Here is a 21,792-nt window from a genome sequence, read left to right on the forward strand (position 1 = left end):
CCGTTTTTTAAGATCCATCCTTATCCATGTCGACTTACAAGATAAAAACAAGCTAAAACGAGAAGAGTTATTAGGAATAACTGAAATCTAATACTCAAAACCGAATTACTACAAAAAAAAAAAATTGAAAACTGAATTGTCGTTGGAATCATTTACGATCCTTTCATAAATTTGAAGAAAGAATCAAAAGCAAATTATTTAACATATGAACAATGAAAAGTATTTAATCAATCTAATCTGTTGCAAATATTTTGAAGTGTAAAAAATACAGATCTTATAGAAATTGCAAAGTCAGATCATTCTTGACAATACAGTAAGATATAGGATGGATTTTGCAGCATCCTTCAAAATGCAATGTTTAGCCCCACCCCCCCCCAAAAAAAAAATCTGAAAAGAATTTGATCTTTCTGACCATCAACATTCTTTTTGATAAATACATGTTAAAACAGATACATCTGAAATACTTATCCTTGCAGATGTACAAGAAAATTTCCCTCCAACATGTGTACAACTGTAATTACAACTTCAATTCCAACCAAGAACATTTAATGTGACTGTTTGATCCCTGAATTTGGAGCACCCTACTTTAATATGCAACTGCAGTTATCCTAGAAATATTCAAAATCAAGGGAAGCAGAGTCACCAGAGATGTTCTTATTTCCACCACCACCACCACTGGTATTACTACTTCCTATTGTCTTCTTATCCATGTGGTTTGTCTCCTTACTGGCATATTGGCTGAAGTCCATGGGTGGGGGCACAATTGGTGGCATGCTGCTCCTCACTAGGGCCCAATTAACTCCTTCAAAGAATGGGTGCTGTTTGATCTCTGTGGCACCTCTTTTGTAGGCTATTCGTTTCTGTGGATCCTTCACCAAGAGGCCACGGATGAGATCCCGTGCCACAAGGCTCACACTTGGTACATCTGGAAACCGGAGTGGCTGGTCCACCACATTGAAGAGTGTAGCACGGTTGCCTGCCCCTTTGAATGGGGTTGTCCCATGCAACAGCTCATACAAGAAAATGCCAAATGTCCACCAATCAACTGCACTACCATGGCCCTCACCGCGTATGATCTCAGGTGCCAGGTACTCATGTGTCCCCACAAATGACATGGAACGTGCATTCGTGGGCTCTGCCATTAGTTCTGGGAGGGATCCCCCAGCAAAGAGGCCAAAATCTGATTTAGATTTCCGACTCTTCTTAGGTAGGATGCGTGGGAAGAATGATGATGGTTGGATACATCCAGGTATTGCAAACTCATCACTAAGAATGCCACCTATGTTTCCAATACCACCAACTGATGATGATTTTACAAGAGTTGGGCTGACAGAGCAACGCAGTGACAGGTCAAAGTCAGAGAGCATTATATGTCCCTCCTCCCTTACCAGCACATTTTCTGGCTTCAGGTCTCTGTACACAACTCCAAGCATGTGCAGATACTCAAGTGCCAGCAATACTTCTGATGCATAAAACCTGTCTCAGGAATAACGAATGGATGAGGAAATAATAACTCATATACTAAGAATACTTCTGTTCCATTCCCAAGTCAAAATAAGAACAGACTTCTGATTTTAAGTTCAGCTCCAACAATTCCTTTCGATGGCAACAGAGTAGACTTGAATAGAATCCTTTAAAATAAATATGGCCTTCAGCCGAGGAAAATGTTCAAATATTCAATTTAATTTCATATAAGATTTGTAAAAAAAATAAATGACCTTGCACTAATTATAATTAAGGCTGGCAAGTATGAGAATGCAAGTTTGAGTCTTAAGAGTAGATACTTTATCAAAACAAATGCCAAAGATTAAGTCCATATCCAGTCCACCCCTTCCAAGACCCCGGATAGCTTGGACCATCATCAGGTAACATCCCAGGGACCACGATGCTTTAGAGATTATATAAAGAAATCAATAATATGCTTGCTAAAGTAAACTGAAATAATGATACATGTGTAGTAAGTGCAACGTATTTCATCCAATTGCTGTGTTGCCAAATTTAAGTTGCTAAGTTGGAGTGCAACTAATTTCTCCTTAATGTTAATTGAGTTTTATGGAGAAACAAGACAGCTGACATAAATTTTATAGTGTATAAGTATTAACTGAATATGAGAAGTGACATGATTTCTTTAAAAAGATTGATTCATTATTGGAATATTCATATTCATTTTTATCTTTCATTTTTTTCAGTATTTGGAGTTTCTCAATTGTTGATAACCTGAATGGATTGCTGTCTATAAATGGTATCTAGAAGAGAAAATCAGAGAGCAGCCTCAAAACAAAAAGGAAAATCAGAGAGAACTAGAAGGTCATCAAAATACCAAGTCTAGTACAGTTTAAAATGTGCACACAATTTGAAATGCAATGCTTCCAAAAATTTTAATAGGGCATCAGGTTGGTAGCTGGCATTAAAACCTTCAACAAACTGTTTAGGGCATGGATCTTGAATTGTTTTTTCGTGCTCATACTAGGGCATTCCCTGAAAGTGATGTGCTACACATCAATCTCAGTGTTGGTATTAAATGGGCAGGGGTATTCTAGGGCATTCCTCAAAAGCGATGCATCACAGTTAAGCCCAACTGTGTTAGAAAATAAGAAAGGGTTTCCACATGTTTTTAGATGAGGGTAGCAAAGAAGTTAGTGCAATCAACACAAATTCGATTAGCCACTTGGAATGTAGGAATATTTAGAAAATATGGTAAGATTAGTAGACACAATCAAGAAGAGAATGATTAATATTGCATGATGAAAGGGAAACATCAAGAAATAGATGGCTACAAACTATGGTGCATAAGAGAAGTAAATGATAGAAATGGAGTAGCAATAACAGTAGATCAGGATCTAGCAAATAAATTTGTAAATATTAAAAGAATTGGAGATAATATTAAGTTTAATTTGACTTTTTTTAGGTGAAGAAATCGCTAACATAACTAGTTCTTGTGCACCTCAAGTGGGCTTAGAAGAAAATATTAAAAGACAGTTTTTTTGAAAACATATAAAGATTAATTCAAGAAATTTTAAATAAAAAGAAAATTTTTATAGGAGAGGACATAAATGGGCATGTGGAGAAAAGAAATGCGATGTTGTGCATAGAGGATTTGGGTTTAAGGAAAGAAATGAAATAAGAGATACAATTTTAAATTTTGCAACATCTTCCATATGACAATAGTAAACATATATTTCAAAATGAATGATGAACATCAATAACATTTAAAAGTGGAGCAAACATAAATAAATAGACTTTTTTCCCTACTAGGAGAATAGGATATCGGTATTGTTTCAATTTTTTATTTACTTTCCAGTTTTTGGTGTCTTACATGGTTATGTTTTTTATATTTGTATCACTATTTTAGAATTCCTATTTATGGTAACTCTTGAATTTACTATTTATAGTAATTCTTGTAATTACTATTTTTAGTGAACTCCTGGTTTACTATTTTAGTAATTTTGATGTCTTTCAAGTTAGTTTAGTAGGATTAGGAAATTGCTATAAAGAGTTGTTTAGGAATCGGATTCCTTATTTAAATGCATTTGAGTTACTTGTAGATTTGTCTTAGTTTTAAAGGGATTAGAAGTTCAGTCTATAAATAGAGTCAATGTAATTAGAGTTCAACGAGAGTTGAGTTGATGAAATAAATTTTTTGGTTTAGTGATTTCTGGTTGTTTCCAGAAATTTCTCCCTTTTCCCCCTCTCTCTCTCTTATTTCATCTTCTAGGCAATCTATCCCTTTGCTGTTTATCCTAACAGCAAGCATTCTGCTTGCTTTTCCATCCATATTCTTTATATTCAATCATACACAGCCCCTCATTCGCCCCACAAAGCCCACTACAATCTTAAATTAGGAGCCCTACCCCATCCTACATCAGTTTGGTATCAGAAGCATATCTAGATTCCAGATGACCAATAAAGAGGGGCATTTCAACAAAAAAAGGGAGGGTCTTCAAAACATCAAGAGGAGAATTGAGGTTGGGTGATTCCCAGATCCGAAGGAGGAAAGGAATTCCATGAAATTCAACAGGGTAGACGAAGTCATGACGTGGAAAACACAGTAAAGGATCCAAGAGAGGAAGGCTTTCAAGAAGGGGCAGAGCAAGCGAAGACCCCAGAGGATATTACACAGATTAATACTATAGAGGGTCAGGTTAGGGAGGCAAGTTCATTGCCACTGCATGTCCATCTTTCTCAGTCGGTGGCAGGGGACCGATCAAATAGTTGGTGAGGATGCTGTAGTCATGGCTAGGTGTGGTACATTGTGCCCTAGGTCTTGACACCGAAATGGAAGGGGAGAAGGGAGGAAAGGAAGAGAACAGGAATGGCTGTTCAAAGAAACAGAGGGGGGTAAAAGAGGTCGCAGTTAAGGGGAGAGAAGGGGATCAAGGGGTATTGGAAGGGGTGTGTAAGGGAGGTTTGGAAATCAATAATTTGGTTGAGAAGGAGGTGGCAGTGAGTAACTCTTTGGGCTTGCTATTCTGGGGAGGGAAGATTTTGCAAGGAGGGCTTTTCAAAAGTTCAAGAAGGCTAGGAGGGAAGAAAAGAATAAGAGAGAGGAAAGTCTAATAAAGAACAAAGGTTGGGATGAAAGAGGAGAGGAGGTGATGGAAGAGGATCTAATAAGGAGTTGAAGATTAACTTGTATTAGGGGTCAGGGAGGGGGTCAAGGTTGAGGATATTGAGTTGGAATAATAGGGGTCTGAAGAAAAAAGAAGAGTAGCAGTCAAAAGCGTTATCAGATGGTACAGAACGGAAACAGTTCTTTTGCAAGAAACAAACCGGGAGTCGTTCAATATGAACCTGAAGGAAGAGTGTTGGGGTAAGGGCAGCGATTTTTGGTCTTTGGATGCTTTGTTTTGGCGAGGTGTCATCTTGCCACCTCTTATTTTGTAACCTTTTTTCCTTTTTCTTTTTAATAAAATTTCTTTATTACTCTTCAAAAAAAAGAACAAAAGCTAAATCTAGAGGTATCAAAGCAAATCTTGAAGATGAGTTGGGAATATGTCCTACTCTCATTAAGAGAACTTAAAAATCAATTCTGCAATGGTTTTCGTGAGATACCAGTTAACCTGCAAGATCTACAAATAGAGTTGCATAAGGCATCTGCCATTTGTAAACCATCAAAGCTCCATAGGTATGAAATTATGACACAAGAAAAAATTGAAGGGAAAGAAGGACCAGATGTGGAGCCATCTGTTGTTGAAGAAAACACCTAAAGAAGTTATCTGATTGCTCGAGGAACAACTTCATCAAGAATATAATGATGGACTGCTAGTTAGTCTCTAAAGGTTTTATTGTAGAACAAGGAGGCAATCAACACATCAAGATGGTGATCTCTATTTCTGAAATGTTGAGAATTGAAGAAAATCTCTTCAAGACCATATTCTTTCATGCATATGACAAAAACATCAGTTCTTATGCTCAAGTTTTGAATCTACTTTTTGTCTTCTGCACTTCAAAACTCAAGGAAGGGTTTTTTCAAACTAGGGGAGAATGATGCAATCATGCAAATATGGAAGCAGGGAAGAATCCATGGAGAATTAAGTTCGTTTTTCAATTCCTATACCTGTTATTTATTTATTTTTGGTTATAGGATATTGGTACTATTTCTGTTTTTTATTTATTCTTTAGTTGTTGGTGTCTTAAGAACATGATTATATTTTTTAGATTTTTATTATGATTTATGGTAACTCTCAAATTTACTATTTATAGAAATTCTCATTATTACTATTTTTAGTAATTTCTGATGTTCTTTAAATTTATTTTTAGTGAGATTAGGAAAAGTGTCTATAGAGATAGTTAGTAGTGTGTGTGGTTCCAACCCCACACTTATTTATTAGGTGTTTTATTTATTATTTCCTTTTATAGTTGGGTTGGTTGGGCCTTGTTTATGTTTATCCTTTTTTATTTTTGTTGAAGTTTAAGTAGGGGTATTAGAATAACTCCTACTATCTTAAGGAAATTAATGTTTATAAATAACAATTAAATGGGGCGGCAGATACATACAACCGAACCCCTCCTTTCTTTCTCTCTTCTCCTTCCTTTCTCTCTTCTTTTCTCTCTCTCTTCTTCTCTTCGAACCTGTGTTTCTCTTCTTAAATTACATCAGTCCACAGAAGTATTCTATTTGTTTTATTCAAGTGTGTCTTTATGAGTTAGTTGTAGACTTGTCTTATTTTGAAAGCAATTAAAAGTTGTTTTCAATTAGTTTCTTAGTCTAAATTGGAGTCTGTAAAGGGACATCCCAGTTAATAAGTTTGAGTCTATAAATAGAGTCATTGTAATTGGAGTTAAAGGAGAGTTGATTTGATGAAAAGGAAACAGAATTAGGACTTATTAGGAATCCAATAGAAGTGTGGAAAGGTTTGGTAGAGGTAGGCTTATTATGGCTTATCAAACTATTTAATAAGATAATGAAAGAAAAGAGGATGCCTGAAGAATGGAGAAAGAGCACCATAATGCATATATCTAATAGCAGAGGTGATATACTCAGTTTTAATAACTACCACAGGATTAAATTTGTGAGCCATGCTATGAAACTTGGGGAGAGAATAATTGAGCAAAAGTTTTGATATGAAAATAAATATATATCAAAGAAGCAATTTGGGTTTATGCTAGGGAGACTAACAAATGGAAGCTATATTTCTTTTGAGATGGTTGATAAAAAAAGTTTATAAAGAAGAAGAGAGATCTTTATATGGTGTTCATTGATATATAGAAAGCATATGAGAGATACACCAGATTTGTATAAGGGTTGAACAACCACTGTTAGAACATCTACGAGAGAGACATCAAATTGTACGGTTTCAATGGGTCTTCACCAAGGTTGAACAACCACTTAGCCCTTATTTATTTGCACTGATCATAGATGAATTGATTTAACATATTAATGAGGAGGTCCTATGGTGCTTGTTGTTTGTTGGTAATATTGTTTTAATTAATGAAACTAATTAAGAATTAAATACAAAGTTAAGTTTATGACGAATGCCTTAGAAACAAGAGGTTCTAAAACAAGTAGGACTAAAACAGATAATATGCAATGTAAATTTAATAATAATAATAATAATAATAATAATAATAATAATAAGGATATACTTGGGATTGGAGACCAAGAAATAACTCAATGTGACATTTTCTGGTACTTCGGTTCAATAATTCATAACAAGGGAGATATTGAGGATTTTACCCATAAAATTAGAGCAGGATGGGAAAAATAAAAAGGTGTATATCAACTTTTATGTGATAGATGAAAACCACTTAGATTAAAAGAAATTTTCTATAAAACAATTGTAAGGCTAGAAATATGGAGTAGAGTTTCAGGCAGACAAAAAACGTGTCCAAGAAAATGAGTGTGGTAGAAATGTGTGTTGAGATGGGTGAGTGGAAAAACTAGAAAAGATAGGGTCAATAAAGTCATTAGATGGAACCTAGGAGTATATCCAATAGGTGATAACATGAGAGAAAGTAGACTTAGATGGTTTGTTCACATGCACATAAGACCACCCTAAAACACTTGTGACAAAATGAGATGTGTCACAAGTTCAAGCGGCAAGAAGGGCTAAGGGCAGACCAAAAAGGACATAGGTTGTACTAAGAAATGATTAAGTGCTCATAATTCAACAATGGGTATAGCAAGTAAATAGAATGGGAAGGTGAAAAAGGACCCAACGTAGCCAACCCCATATAGTTGGGATAAGGCTTAGACCCTTAGATAATGATGATAATAACAATGATTTAATTAGAGAATCTAACTAAGTTCTAAACAGTTTGCTATTAAGCACATAAATATGGCCACAATGCTATTAGCCAATACTGGTCCAGACTATCTAGGGATGGATAAGACCTAACTTCCAACAATCTAGCATGCAATGTCTCTTCTCCAACCTGAACATGTTTTCACATTTACTATTATTCATCAAAAAACATGTTTTCACATTTGTCATCCTAGGAAATCCATTCACTGAAATATCCAACTGATAATTATTTCAGAAGCCAATCTATACTACTTACTAATAAAAGAGCGAATAGCCCCATTTTCTGGACTTTTTATTAGACATTTTTACCCCTTATCTAAGTAACGTAAAATGGGCATAAAAAAGGGCATATATGTCTTTTACTGTCACTCCAAAAACTGCCCACTTATAACTGTTCAAAAACTGTCCACTTATAACAGTTAAGAACCTGCCCACTTATAATTGTTCAAAACCTGCCCATGTATTGTAAATAGTTTTGTCTTGGAGATACTGTCACGTGCAAATGCATGTACATGTTTACTAGTAATAATATGTGCATCAATAAGTTCTCCATTAGACTAATAAAATAGAGAAAGAAACAAAAACAAAATCAGTTCTAAAATCTAGCATCCAAGTTAATATGAACTTCATTGTGGGCTAAAGAAAAAAGCTTTTAGAAATATGAGATCAGTATCATATTTTTATATAAGTTAACATATTTTATTAGGGTTAATTACTTACATGTACCCTGAGGTTTGAGGAAACTACTTATATATACCCTGTAATTTCAAAAACTACTTATATGTACTTTGTTGACCTCTGAAAGGTTAAGTCTAACAGATAAAACGAAAAGGACAAAAGTGTCTCTCATTGTTCATTAAATTTTCAAAACATGACCCTACCCTTGCAAGCACAAGAGAAACAGCCACGAAGCCTTCAATTCAAGTTATATTTTGGGGCACTGGGACAGAGATCTCTTCCAGTGGAGCAGGTAAGAGTAGGGCTTGGACTTCAGATTTTAAGTTGAGGCAAATGAAATGCAATCCAGCTTCAACCAGTCCCTACAATTTCAAGTGGTATAATGTGAGATAATATAATTTCATGCACACAATTAGGAGCTGGAGTGTGTTTTTTGTTTTTTTGATCCCTTTTCTTTGGAACTTGTTAACCTTCAATCAAATCTATCGGTTAGGGTTCCATGCAAAAGTAAAAGAAGAAGAAGAAGATGCAATGTGGGATATTATAATTTCACAGATACAATTAGGAGCTGTAGTGGTTTTGCTTTTTCCCCTTTTCTTGCTTTGGTTCCAGAGACTTCATCTATGATGCTTTTTTTTTCCTTTTTTTCAATCAACATAGAGCAAATAGATTCTTGATATTCTCAGTGGGTATCTCCCTGCTGGCCTCAATCCACAACAGGACAGAGAGTAAGTTTCATGTTCTTTACAGTTTTCTCCCTATAATTTTGATGCACTGAAAAGTAAATGCACTTGTGTGCGATAAACCAAGAATGGTGGAGAGAGAGAGAGAGAGAGAGAGAGAGAGAGAGATGAGGGCTGTATTTTGATTGAGAAATTTGAAGAACATCAAAAATGTTTTTAAAGTAGAAGGATAAACTTGGGATTACAAAAATATTTAATGATAACTAGAAACAGCCCTAAATGTTTCCTTAATCGTGGGTCTACTTGTGTCATATGGGGCCATCTTAAAAGGTATATATAAGTAGTTTGTAAAACAACAGGGCATATATTAGTAGTTTCCTTCACCTACTAAATACAAAACAAACAAGACACTAGACCTCCAACAACCAAAAGCCAACAGACTGAAACAAAGGACAACAAAAACACCTTTTTGCCCCCAATTAAAAAGACTCCAGTGCACCTTTCTGGAACCGAACACTGATACCACCAAGGTTCAAAGTACCGATACAGGTCGAATTTGGTTACTCTTTTTATTGTTTTTTTTCGAATTTGGTTCAGAGGGGCCGGTTTAAGGCTGGTCTACCCCATGAACCACTTGTCGACCCGAAACACCCCCTGTAGGGGCGTATCCGGAAGGCTCCAATGCGATACGTATTGGACGATACGGGCCAACACGTATCAATACTTTGAACCTTGGATACTACCAGCCCTCTCCTCAATCCTCCTCCTTGAGACCTTCCTCCTGAGTCCTGGCCTTCGTCTTCTTCATTCCACATTTCTCCCCCTCCCCCAATAACCACTTTCTTCAGCCTCTCTTCTCTCCTCCTCTCAAACTCCTCAAAGGTTTTTCCTAGCAAACCCCTCCCCTCCCCAAAAAAAACAGTCCAAGCTTCTTACCAATCTCAACATCTCTCTCAACAATTTCCTCAATGGGCAAACTGACCTTCATCTCTCAACAAGTAGGCATCAGGATCAATACAACAAAACAGCAAATGGCTGACCATTCAAGAAAATACTCATAAAAACACCCCTGTTACAGAAGAGCCCTAGGTCCTAGTGTACCCCAGTCACAAACTTGTCTAGATACACCTGCTCTGGCCAAAGACTCATCTACGGAATTAGCAAACCTGGGAGTCCACTTGAACAATCAATTCAAAATTCTACCAAGGAAATCTCCAAGGAGAGTCCTCTCAAAATTTATCCAAGTAAATAAGCACCTTACAATCACCTTCAATTAGCATGTCCCCTCCCATTCTATGACTTGAGCAGCTCTTAGCTGTCAAAGAGTTAAAAAAACCAATACTACCTGAGAAGCTTAGCATGATGTTTCCACCTTGGTTCCTTAACACACCTCCCACCCCAAATTTAGGGATGCAAACGAATCGGGCCAGGTCGGACTCGAATCAGTGTATATTTGAATCCGATTTGACTCTGTTGATCTCGGATCCGAAGTTCCAAATATCCAATCAGATCTTATAGGACTCGATTTGAATTTGAATCCTATCGATAAGTTGGATCTTCGGATCTGATCCGATCCAACTTGTTTTCTTTAAAAATTAATAAATTATTAAAAGAACAATAAAATATACTAATTCAAATAAAGTAAAAACAAAAAATACAAGTATTTTTTAATTATTTTCATCATACAAACATGTTTTTTATAAAAAAATAAATAATATAACAAATTTATAAAAATATAATATAAAAAATATATTTATAAATAAATAAATAACATATATATGTACTATATATATTTATATTTATAAATATATAATATATATCGGATCGGATAGGGATCCGAATCCGATCCTATTTCTGATTGAATCCTATTATCCGATCCAAAGATTTGAATAGGGGGTGATCCAAATTCAACCAAATAAGATCGGATATCGGATTGGATTGGATCATGATCTGATCCATTTGTAGCCCCAACTAGATTCATTAGGATTACCTAAATTGCACCTTTGAAAATTAAATTTGAGTCTCGCTGCTTCCAGAGATTGCCAAATAGCTTCTCTAAGTGGTCTAGATATAGCAACATTAGCTATTACCTTCCACTCTCCAAGAATATTATCCATGTTTATCCCATGGAAATCTTGACATGCCAATACCCAATGAGCAACTTTATTTTCAATTAACTCAATGAGAATTTCCACATTAAGTTCTTTGTATTCAAACAATCTTGCATTTCTCTCCCCCTAAATACACCATAAAATTGTTGTTCTTATGCAATGCCAAAGCATCTTCATTCTCTTTGTATGGATTTGTCAGGCATTCCACCTCTTGCCAAATAAAGAAAAGAAATGATTCTGAATTCTATAAGAGAAAGGGAAAGAAAGAAGACATGAGGGGACAAGCACCAGTGTTGCCTCTTCCTTTGAAGGCAATTAAGAGAGGCTTCCCAAGAAAAAATCTTATCTTTTGGTGGGGAAGGACCAACCCATATGGATTTCCAAGGAAACTAAGGGAGGAAAGGCAGATTGGTAGCAAGATCAAAGTCTTTAATGAAAGAGGACACTGAGAAAACACCCAAGGAGCAGGGCATCCAAACCCTATCATTTGAACCATTGGAAGAAATGAAGACACTACTCAAATTGGAAATACGTCTAACCGAATTTTCCAACTCTCTCTCAAACAAACCCTTCCTAAAACCAAAGACTCAGTTTGGGAAGAGTGCAAATACAAATATGATCAATACAAAACCTCGTGTATGGCATTTCTAAATCTTGTATTTTCACTGTAGCACTCTTCCCAAACTGAGCCTAAGTTCCATGAGGTGGTGCCTTGATCAATAGAAAACATATCCGAATTGGGTTTGCTTTTGTACATAGAAATGTTGTAAAGCTGTGGATACTGAATGCAAACAGGAACCTCTGCTCACCAGAGATCAGTATCATATTTCAAAAGTTCAATATTTGATAAATAAGTACAGGCATGAATGCTTCCACATAAAGTGCCAACATCTTCATAAGCACATGCAAAGGCAAACATATGAAAAATACAAAATAGGATAGGAAATTCAAAATAACTGGATGAGAGAGAAGAAATTGACCGTGCAGCTTGCTCACTGAAATACTTGTTTGGTTGCTTCTGCCGAAGAGAATGCAGATTACCCCCACTGCAGAATTCCATGACCAAACAATAGAACTTGTCTGTCTCAAAATGTGAATAAAGAGTGGGCAAGAAGGGGTGATCAAGAAGCCCAAGAATCTCCCTTTCTGTCTGTGCTCGGAGTATCTTGTTTCTACTAGCCAGTGATGCTTTGTCCATCACTTTCATGGCAAAGAATGCATTGGTTCCCTTAAGTTCAACAAGGTAGACACTTCCAATGTCTCCATATCCAAGTCGCTTAAGAAGCCGAAAATGGTTGAGACCAAGAGGGGATTCTCTGGCAGTGACAAGTTGAATTGCCTCCCACCGACCATCACCACCAGTGTGGGGTTTGAGGGGTGCAGTGGAGCTATCTATGCTGTCACTACGGGTGCTACTACAGCTCCCTTGGCAATTATTGGTGATGGAATTACTTCTCTTTGCATCATTTGTCTTTGCAGTTGTTGGTATTGCTGCTGCTACTGTTCCTGTTGTTGCTATTGTTTCTGAATTTACAGATGCCTTTGGGCATGGCAATGGACATGGATTGTTGTTTAGGCTAGCACCGGTCCTAGAAGTTGGATCCATCTTTTTGGCTTTACATGGCAGGTTACTGGTTGAATCAATGCTACCTTTGGAAGCTGGATCACTAACTTAAGCATTCATATGGTGGAACATCAATCAAGTAAACACTATCTTTTGTAATTGGATTCAATTTTTTGAGTTCACATGGTGCATTTTCTGGTGGATGTTTCTCATCTGCATTACAATGTTAAACCATTGCTTAATAAGCAAAAAAAAATTGAAATTAGAGACAAAGGTGGAAATCATAATGGTTGTGTTTGGTACAATAGCAGTTTCTACCTGAAATGTTTTGGGTTGATCAATACAAATTAGCACACTACTGTTATTTGAGGCTGTTTACAGTTGAAACATGCATACCTTAAAAATGCATGTGTGGTAAGCTGTTTGTAGAAATGTTTCTTGCACCAAGAGGGGTGGAGTCTAATCTTTCTAGCTGAAATAATAACGTATATGATGTGACAAGACATATCTCTCACCAATTTGTATTCAACTCAAACTGCTTCAGGTAGCAACAGCAAAGGTACCAAACACAACTGATAATGTACCCAAATGGATCACTGCATCTAGGGCTTCAAAAGATCACTTTTTTTTTCTAAAATTCAAGTTGTTAACCTCTCAAAATTTCTACAATCACTCATATGATCAATAATTAATAGAAGGTTTTCCAATAGAGGAAAAAAGTGAAACATGATAAATTATCAATAAGTATTTTGTACTTCATACCTCATAGGAGCTCTGCCGCTTGAAAGTCCCTGATGATACCAAGGAGGCAATCCCGAGCAACCCTTGAGTACAACTTACAGGTCAGATGAACATGAAGTGCCAGAGTGATAACATAAACTTTAACCCAAATCTATATCTGTAAAAATTAACAATTCATGGGCGCGGTCCATTGAAGAAGATAAAAAATCAATATTACTTTATTTGTATTGACACCAGTGCGAGAGCATGTGCTATGCACGTATGCAAATAAAGGAAAAAACATTAAGTTAACAATATGTTATCAAATTTAACTTTTATGACTGCACTAAAACCAAGGCAAGTGTCCAATATATAATAGTATAGATTTAGTAATGAGTAATTATAACTATAAAGAAAAATCCTACTTTAGGCCATGCCAACAGAACCATCAATATAAAGGCTCTTTCTTTGGATTGTAAAATTGAACCTGATACAAATTTTGCATCCGTTTGTTCATAGCTATTACTTGCACTCTTACCTAATATAAATTTTGTAATTTTTTGTCTCATTTGCACTCATTGTTAGTGCAAATTTTGCATCCCAAAAACTGATACAGAATTTGCACCACATTCCTCCTACCCCAATTCTCTCTCATATAAAGTGGAACCACATTATCTTGCTTCCTACCTCATTCCCAAATAAATAACACTCCTCTTACCTCCATTCTCTTTCATATAAAGTTAAGTGGGAATCACTTAATTTACTTCTCACAAACAAATAAAGCAAAAGTAAAGCAGAATTACACTCAAGTCCTATTTGTAGTCTCATGCATTTATATCGGTGTAAATGAAAAATCCTACTTTAGGCCATGCCAACAGAACCATCAATATAAAGGCTCTTTGTTTGGATTGTAAACTTGAACCTGATACAAAATTTGCATCCGTTTGTTCATAGCTATTACTTGCACTCTTACCTAATATAAATTTTGTAATTTTTTGTCTCATTTGCACTCATTGTTAGTGCAAATTTTGCATCCCAAAAACTGATACAGAATTTGCACCACATTCCTCCTACCCCAATTCTCTCTCATATAAAGTGGAACCACATTATCTTGCTTCCCACCTCATTCTCAAATAAATAACACTCCTCTTACCTCCATTCTCTTTCATATAAAGTTAAGTGGGAATCACTTAATTTACTTCTCGCAAACAAATAAAGCAAAAGTAAAGCAGAATTACACTCAAGTTCTATTTGTAGTCTCATGCATTTATATCGGTGTAAATGAAATTCGCACTGCAAGCAAATAAACTAAGCCAAAGGAACAATTGAATTCTATAGAGCAGAAAATAATATACATTTACAACGAACCAATAATCCAAAGTTTGCATCAATGATATGCTCTCTCTCCCCCTAAGCGCAATTACCCTTGAAGTCATCAATCAGAAACTAATGCTTCTTGCTCCGCTTCCATGTATCAACTGAGAAACTCAAACTCAAATGAAGACTATACATGTAGGAAGGATTCGAAGGATAATCCCAGCTGGATTTTGACAATGAGGAAGTTATTTCGACAAACCCATTGGAGGAATTTTTTGGGTTTTCGATTTGGAAGAGTTTGGAGATTTCAGATGGTTCAGAGAGAAAACCCTTGAGGAACAGAAGAATAACGGAAAGAAGAAAGAAGAAAATAAGAAAATCCATAAATAAATAGAAATTAATAATATACATCAGGGAAAATTGGATAGCAATAGAGAAAGGGAGACGAAGACGTGGCTATCAGAGAGAGGAGGAAACGGTCTCCAGTTCTCCAAAATGAAAGGACGCACTATTCGCCGCTTAATCCTGTAAAAGAGCGGTTGAAGTAAAACCCGTCACACGTCAACAGTCGCAGCGGAGTTTTGCTGCCGGATGAACCTCAGCTCCGTCACAATTGATAGGATCTTATTTCCTTCGCCGTATATTTACGGGTAAAATACTTAAATTACCCCTATATTTTACCAAATGTGAAACTTACCCTAACATTTAAAAAATTATTTAAAGTGCCATTAATTTTTCTGACAGTATCCATTAACGAAAGATTAAAAAGACTATTTCATCTTCATTCTTCCTCAAATTTTCAAAATGATAACATAAATTTTGAATCTGCAGAGAATCCCATCTCTCTAACCCTGTGAACAAGTTCTCTGAGATTAAACGGTTTCATAGCAAACAAGTCGGTTGTTGCTTCAAAAGCATCATGAGCTCTGAGTCCAAAATCGTTGTCGTTGTCTCACCCCCCTCATTTTATGCCTTTTCTTTGTCTTCATCTTTACTCTTTAATGTAAAAGCTCAACTCCGAAATGAAATTCCGCATCCTTTGATCTTTATTTATAACCTGCAAGGGATCCTCAGCTTTCTACAGTCTCCGCAGCCTTATTCATGTTACCATCGAAAACCCCTCTCCTCTTCTTCCCCAATTGATCATCAGAATCTCCATCTCTGACTTCCGTCGGCCTCTTCTCGCCAATAGAAAGCTAACGGGGCATCTGGTCTGAGTGGTCTCACTCCCTCACAATCCATCTCTCCAAAGAAACATGAGCTAAACCTAGACGTTAGCTTCCAAGCTTGTTTCTTTTTATAAATTTTCAATCTATGATGCAAAAAATATATGATATGGAAAGAGTCGATCAAAACCCACCCATCAATTTTTAATTTGTTACGACGTTTGTGATTTCAGTTTATTCGTCAATTGTTTTCCATAGTCTAACCCCTCCTTGTAATATCCTTAAATCCAAACATGTTTGTGAAAAATTAAAGGAAATCATGAATGCAAAATTTGAACATAGAGTACCCCTATACATAGGGTTGCAAACGGTATCCGATTATTCGATTTCAAATTCTAATTCGATCCGATTAAGCCTGATCCGAATTTGATCCATTTATAATTGGATCAAATATGAATTTATCCTTATATTCAAGTTTTATATAAGTAATTTTCCATGCATTTTGTTCATAAAACAAATTATTAAAGTCATGTTTAACTCATCTTATTAATAATATATAATATTTTTTATTATTTTTAGTCTAATCTATTTATACTATTTAATAGCCCATTATAATCCGAATTTGATTCAAACCCGCTAGATATTTTATAGATATGATCCGATTTGGATTCGACTGTTAGCCAATTCAATTCGGATATGCCTATATCCGATTCAATCCAATTCATCTGCAGCCCTATCCTTAGATTTTTCTCCCGTCGTTGTCTACTTTATGTTTCTCTTTGTATAAACTAGAGTTCTACTCTATTTTGTTAGAGCTAATAGTCTATGAGGAGATAAAAAACCAGTTGATGCAATTTCATGATCAAGACTTTTTTAGAGCTTCGACAAAACTCTTGCTTACGTCTTGTAACTCAAAAACCCTTTAAGAATTTCTAAGTTGAGCTATTTGGGTGCTAACAAAGCCTTACAACTGTGGCGCTGCGTTTGTTTTCGGTGTAAACTGCCATTGGTCGAAAGAGTTCAGCACAGATGGGTTTAAAATGAATGAATTGTTTGAACTTTTTAAAATGTGATAATTGATGTAAAACTCAATTGTTCATGATGTTTATATCGATTTTCAATGTAAAACTTACATAGAAAACAAACACATGAAAATATGGACGGACAGTGGAGTTTTACATTGGTCCATATTTACGTTGAAAACAAACATAGTCTAGGATTTTTAAAGCTCTTACAACCTTAGATAAGCTCCTGAGTGTTACCAACTTAGTTGAACTTCATGGGTGAGTACGAACTTCGTTTCAACAATTTTCTAGTTGTTTTATAAGCACTTCCATTACTAGTATTTGTATAGGTGCTTTGCACGTGACAATTTTGTAATGATGATAGTATATAATATATTCCTAAAATTTTTTGCAATTTTTTTATATTCCTACATTTATAAAAATTGTTCTTATTTATCACATTTATTATGGTTCATTAACATAACGATATGTCCACATAAAATTCTTGCAAAGGTAACAAGAATTAATAAATTTCTTATTGTTCTTATTTATTATTAATAAAACTCTTATTACTCTTATTTGAATTCTTGTTACCTTTGCAAGAATTAACTTCTATATGATAAATCTAACTTTAGTTCCTTTAACCGTTGAAAATTTTACAATGAACTACTATAAAAAATATCACTTATTCTTGCAGATATCTTGCCATCCAGTGATGTGGCTTTTATGTAATAGAAATGAAAAGCTAACCCATCATATAATAGAAATAAAGAAGAAAAAAAACCATATTTTACCTTAATGATCAAGCAATGCTATTCATATAATATAAGCATTCAATTGTCTCAGCAAAAACTAGATTTAATCAAGCAGCACCCTAATGAATCATTTACGAAATTTATTTCTAGGTAGAGGGCCCAAGTGGCTCAAGTGCTAAAAAGGCCAAGAGAAGAAGACCAAAATGTTATGATTTTGAAGACTCTAAACATAGAATATTCGAGTATACCGATGTTGACCCACCATCATACATTCCACTAATTAGTCTACATTAGTTGTCAAACCGAAGATTCATTGGCTGTCGGTACAACAATCCCACTTGTTCCCCTGCAAACAAGACCAATTACACACCCACCAACAGCAAGAAGCCCACAGGGGATGGATATTCCAAGCGAGAGGTCAATTAACTTTTAACCAACTATATGACTCAACCAATGGTAAATAATTCAAGAAAAATATCACTCTATGAGAGTAATTGGAACAAACTCAACATGGCTAGAACAACCAACCTAGGTAGTATAGGAGTCAGTACCTTCAATGACCAGACAAAGAGTATACCAACTTAGGTAGACCCATGAGCCAACTACTCCCAGGCCTACTTGAGATGGGCCTTTAGACTCCCTTAGCACCTAGCCACTTCCAAAACCTCTACCATCATAGTTTAATAGAAGTGCTATTTGTGAAATTCACTAGGGACTAGATCACTAGACCAACAACTCTCACCACTAAAGAATGTCATATAGGACCAGATGGACGATAAGCATATCACTATCTCGGGTCCAAGCAATCAACAGTAGACAAACATCACTATAAACCCAATACCCAAGCATCAAGTCGACACTTTGCAAATCAAGATGGATACCCAATAATTTGTAATGAACTATGACTGAAGACGAGACAATAGTCTTTTATTCTTCTAAAAGTATTTTAGTTTATTTTTTACAACTCTCCAATGTTCATATTCTAAGTTGGATTGATATTTATTTACAACACTAACAACTTGTGCAATGTCGGGTCGAATACACAACATAGAATACATGATGCTCCCTATGGAAGAGGAATAAGGAATATATTGTGCCTTTTATTTCCTCGGGAGTCTTAAGTGGCATACCTTTAGAGAAAGTGGCCCTGCACATAAAAATGATAAATCCCTTCTTGGAGTCTTTAATGTTGAACCATTGGCGATCTTCCCAATGTAAGTAGATTGTGGCAATTCAATCAATTGCTTTAATCTATCTCTATTGAGTCGATGTCCTAAGATATAAAATGATATTTTATAGAGAATTGTTGCAAAATCCATACTTTCATTGTAGATAACATTTCTGCATCATTCCTAATTAACAAAATGTTATCTACATATAATACTAAGAACACAACCTTTTCTCCTATTATATTCACGTAAACACAAGGTTCATCTGGATTCTATTTAAAGTCAAATTGTTACACTATTGAGTTAAATCGGATATTTTAGCTTATGGAAGCTTGTTTTAGTCCATATATGGATCTGTTAAATTTAAACACCATGTGTTCCTAGCTTTTAGCAATGAATTCTTTCCAATTGTTGCACATAGATATTTTCAATAAGATATTCATTTAGTAATGTTGTCTTAGCATCCATTTGCCAAATTTCGTAGTCATGGTGTGTAACTATTACCAATAGTATTATAATAAATTTTAGCATGGCCTTGAACGAAAAGGTTTCCTCATAGTTGATAAATAGCAAATTCAATTTAATACAAAGTTCTTATCAAATCTTAGAAACATCAATTTGAATCCATATCCATTAAAGATGTCGAATATCCAAATATAATCCAATCTGATTTAATTTCTGAAAATTTAAAAAACATAACAATCTATATAACGAAAAACGAAAGAATGCAAGCATTTTTAAACTACTTTCATCAAATATATACATATATTTATAAAAAATAAATATTATTAAAAATATAAACATAATATATATATAGATATATAGATATAGATATAGATATATATAGATATCTGTGTGTGTGTGTGATCAGATCAAATTCTTTTAGACCAAATGGTAGGTAATATGAATTTAATCCCATTTTCAATTGGATCCCATTATCTAAATAAATAAAAAAAAGAACAAAAAATTTAGGTTCCAAAATTTTCAAATTGTTTGGTTATTTCAGTTCAATTATTTTGGTTTTATAAAATTTTAGTTTTTGTTTTGGTTTTCAAGTTTGGAAATTTGGTTAACCGAAAAAACCGAATTAACCAAACTTTACTATCTATCTATCTATCTATCTATCTATCTATCTATATATATATATATATATATATATATATATATATATATATATATATATATATAATATATCAATATATTATATTGTATTATATTATATATTAAAATATATATAGTGATGAAATTCAGTTTCGGTTATTTCAGTTTTTCATTATTTCAGTTTTGGTTTGTTTTCCCATTTAAAATTTTGGTTTATTTGGTTCAAGTTTTAATCAAATAAAATGTTTGCTCACCCCTAGGGATATTCAAATTCAACAAAATAGGATCAAATTTTGGATCATGATCTAATCCATTTACACCATCACTTTTGGGTGGCTACCTTGTCAAGATTTTTAGACATGAGTACTATGTTTAGGTTGTGTTGTCAATTGGTATAATTTGGTCCTTTTAGCTTATTGTTAGCTAGAAGTCTAGTGAATGGTTTGTGTTATTTCTATAAATTGCACGAGAAATTAATTAATCCATGACCTATTATCATTTTTTGTTATTGACCATAGAATGGGATTTTATGTTGGGAACCCCAAGGTACTATGAAAGAACCTCCCACTAATTTATGATGCCTTTATCATCATATGAGGTTATCCAACTGGCATCCGCAGTTAAGTAGATAACCCAATTTTATGGTGCATTTTTGTTTACCATTTTAGCTTGTTTTCACACTAATAACAGAAAGTCTTTAGAGATGTCATCTAATAGTGATCCATATCATTATACACTTATATTATTCATGAGGGAACCAAAGTAACAGTCCCAAATTAAACTCTTATGTCTTATAAAGGTGTCTTTCACTAACTTTCATAAAATCAAATTTGTACGGTCCTACAAGGTTAGAGTTACTATGAGGTTCCCTCTTTAGAGAGGAAATAAGTGAGGGGCCCATAAATAAGGGGATCGTTCAATGATATGTTAAACATCATGATAATGATATGCATTCAACTACAATCAGCATGCCACTAAAGTCTCAATGTGAGCCAAGTACTTATGGCCCATATGGCAGAATTACATTCACATAGCACAAAACATCCAATGTAAGCAAGTAAGGAATCAAAAAACTTGTAAAACCCAGATCTTTGTAGATTAACACATTATCAACCCATAATTATAATATTTTTCTTAAACTAATTTAACTAATATGGGCCCAACTACAAAAAAGCAATATAGCCCATACGCCAATTCAAAACAAAATGGGCTAAATTATGCTTCAACCTAACAAAATTGGGTTTCCAAGCATGGGCCAAATTGATCCATGTAGTGGCCCATCAATATTTTGATCCAACTTAGAAATTTGATCACTTAACAATGATCTTTATGGGCTGTTAACAGTCCACCCAACAACCATAGGATTAGTCCAACAAGTTGAGCCCATCCTAGGTCAATTTGGCCTAGGGTTTGGTGTTATAATTCATGAACCAAATTAGGGTTTATGATCTAAATATTATCAATCTTAATTAATAGTCAGAACAACCAAATAACCATAATAATATTAACAATGATAAATATAATTGACTAGGAGTGTGATGGTCCAAATTGGATTCAAATTGCTACAACTTTGCATTGAACTTAAACTCCTTCAAGGGATAAGATCTCCATCGCTTCCTCCAGTGTGAAACATAAGAAAACCCTAATTTTCTTATGCTTACATCAGAAAAAGATCCTAATACAAGCTGTCTAATAAAATTAAAAAAATAATCACAAATTGTATGTAATATGAGAAATCGCCCCATGTAAATCAATCTTAGAATAAGTAAAGAATTCAAT

General features: G+C 34.8%; 1 protein-coding gene across 6 annotated transcripts; it reads right to left on the reverse strand.

Moving 5' to 3' along the window:
• Nucleotides 1-249: 249 nt before the first annotated feature.
• Nucleotides 250-15,444, reverse strand: LOC148862192 (serine/threonine-protein kinase AGC1-7-like). Of its 6 annotated transcripts, XM_088941342.1 has the most exons (5): nt 14,857-15,418; nt 13,544-13,605; nt 13,178-13,383; nt 12,198-12,994; nt 250-1,476 (listed from the first exon to the last, which is right to left on the reverse strand). In XM_088941342.1, the coding sequence occupies exons 4-5, from the start codon at nt 12,821-12,823 to the stop codon at nt 609-611; spliced, it is 1,494 nt and encodes a 497-aa protein (XP_088797468.1). In that variant the 5' UTR covers nt 12,824-12,994; nt 13,178-13,383; nt 13,544-13,605; nt 14,857-15,418; the 3' UTR covers nt 250-608. The 6 variants fall into 6 exon arrangements, with proteins under 6 accessions (XP_088797468.1, XP_088797467.1, XP_088797464.1 ...); XM_088941341.1 differs by lacking the exon at nt 13,178-13,383 and having other exon boundaries at nt 13,544-13,679; nt 14,870-15,444; XM_088941338.1 differs by lacking the exon at nt 13,178-13,383.
• Between the last annotated feature and the right edge of the window lie 6,348 nt (nt 15,445-21,792).

Source organism: Nelumbo lutea, chromosome 4 (assembly GCF_056320005.1).
Source record: "Nelumbo lutea isolate HS-2025 chromosome 4, American lotus-T2T, whole genome shotgun sequence".
NCBI lineage: Eukaryota > Viridiplantae > Streptophyta > Magnoliopsida > Proteales > Nelumbonaceae > Nelumbo > Nelumbo lutea.

Coding starts and splice junctions, on each gene's coding strand:
- LOC148862192 (XM_088941341.1), bottom strand. CDS start 12,823: ATGGATCCAACTTCTAGGACCGGTGCTAGCCTAAACAACAATCCATGT. Junction 1,477..12,197: donor TTCAGTGAGCAAGCTGCACG/GTCAATTTCTTC, acceptor TTCCTGAGACAG/GTTTTATGCATCAGAAGTAT.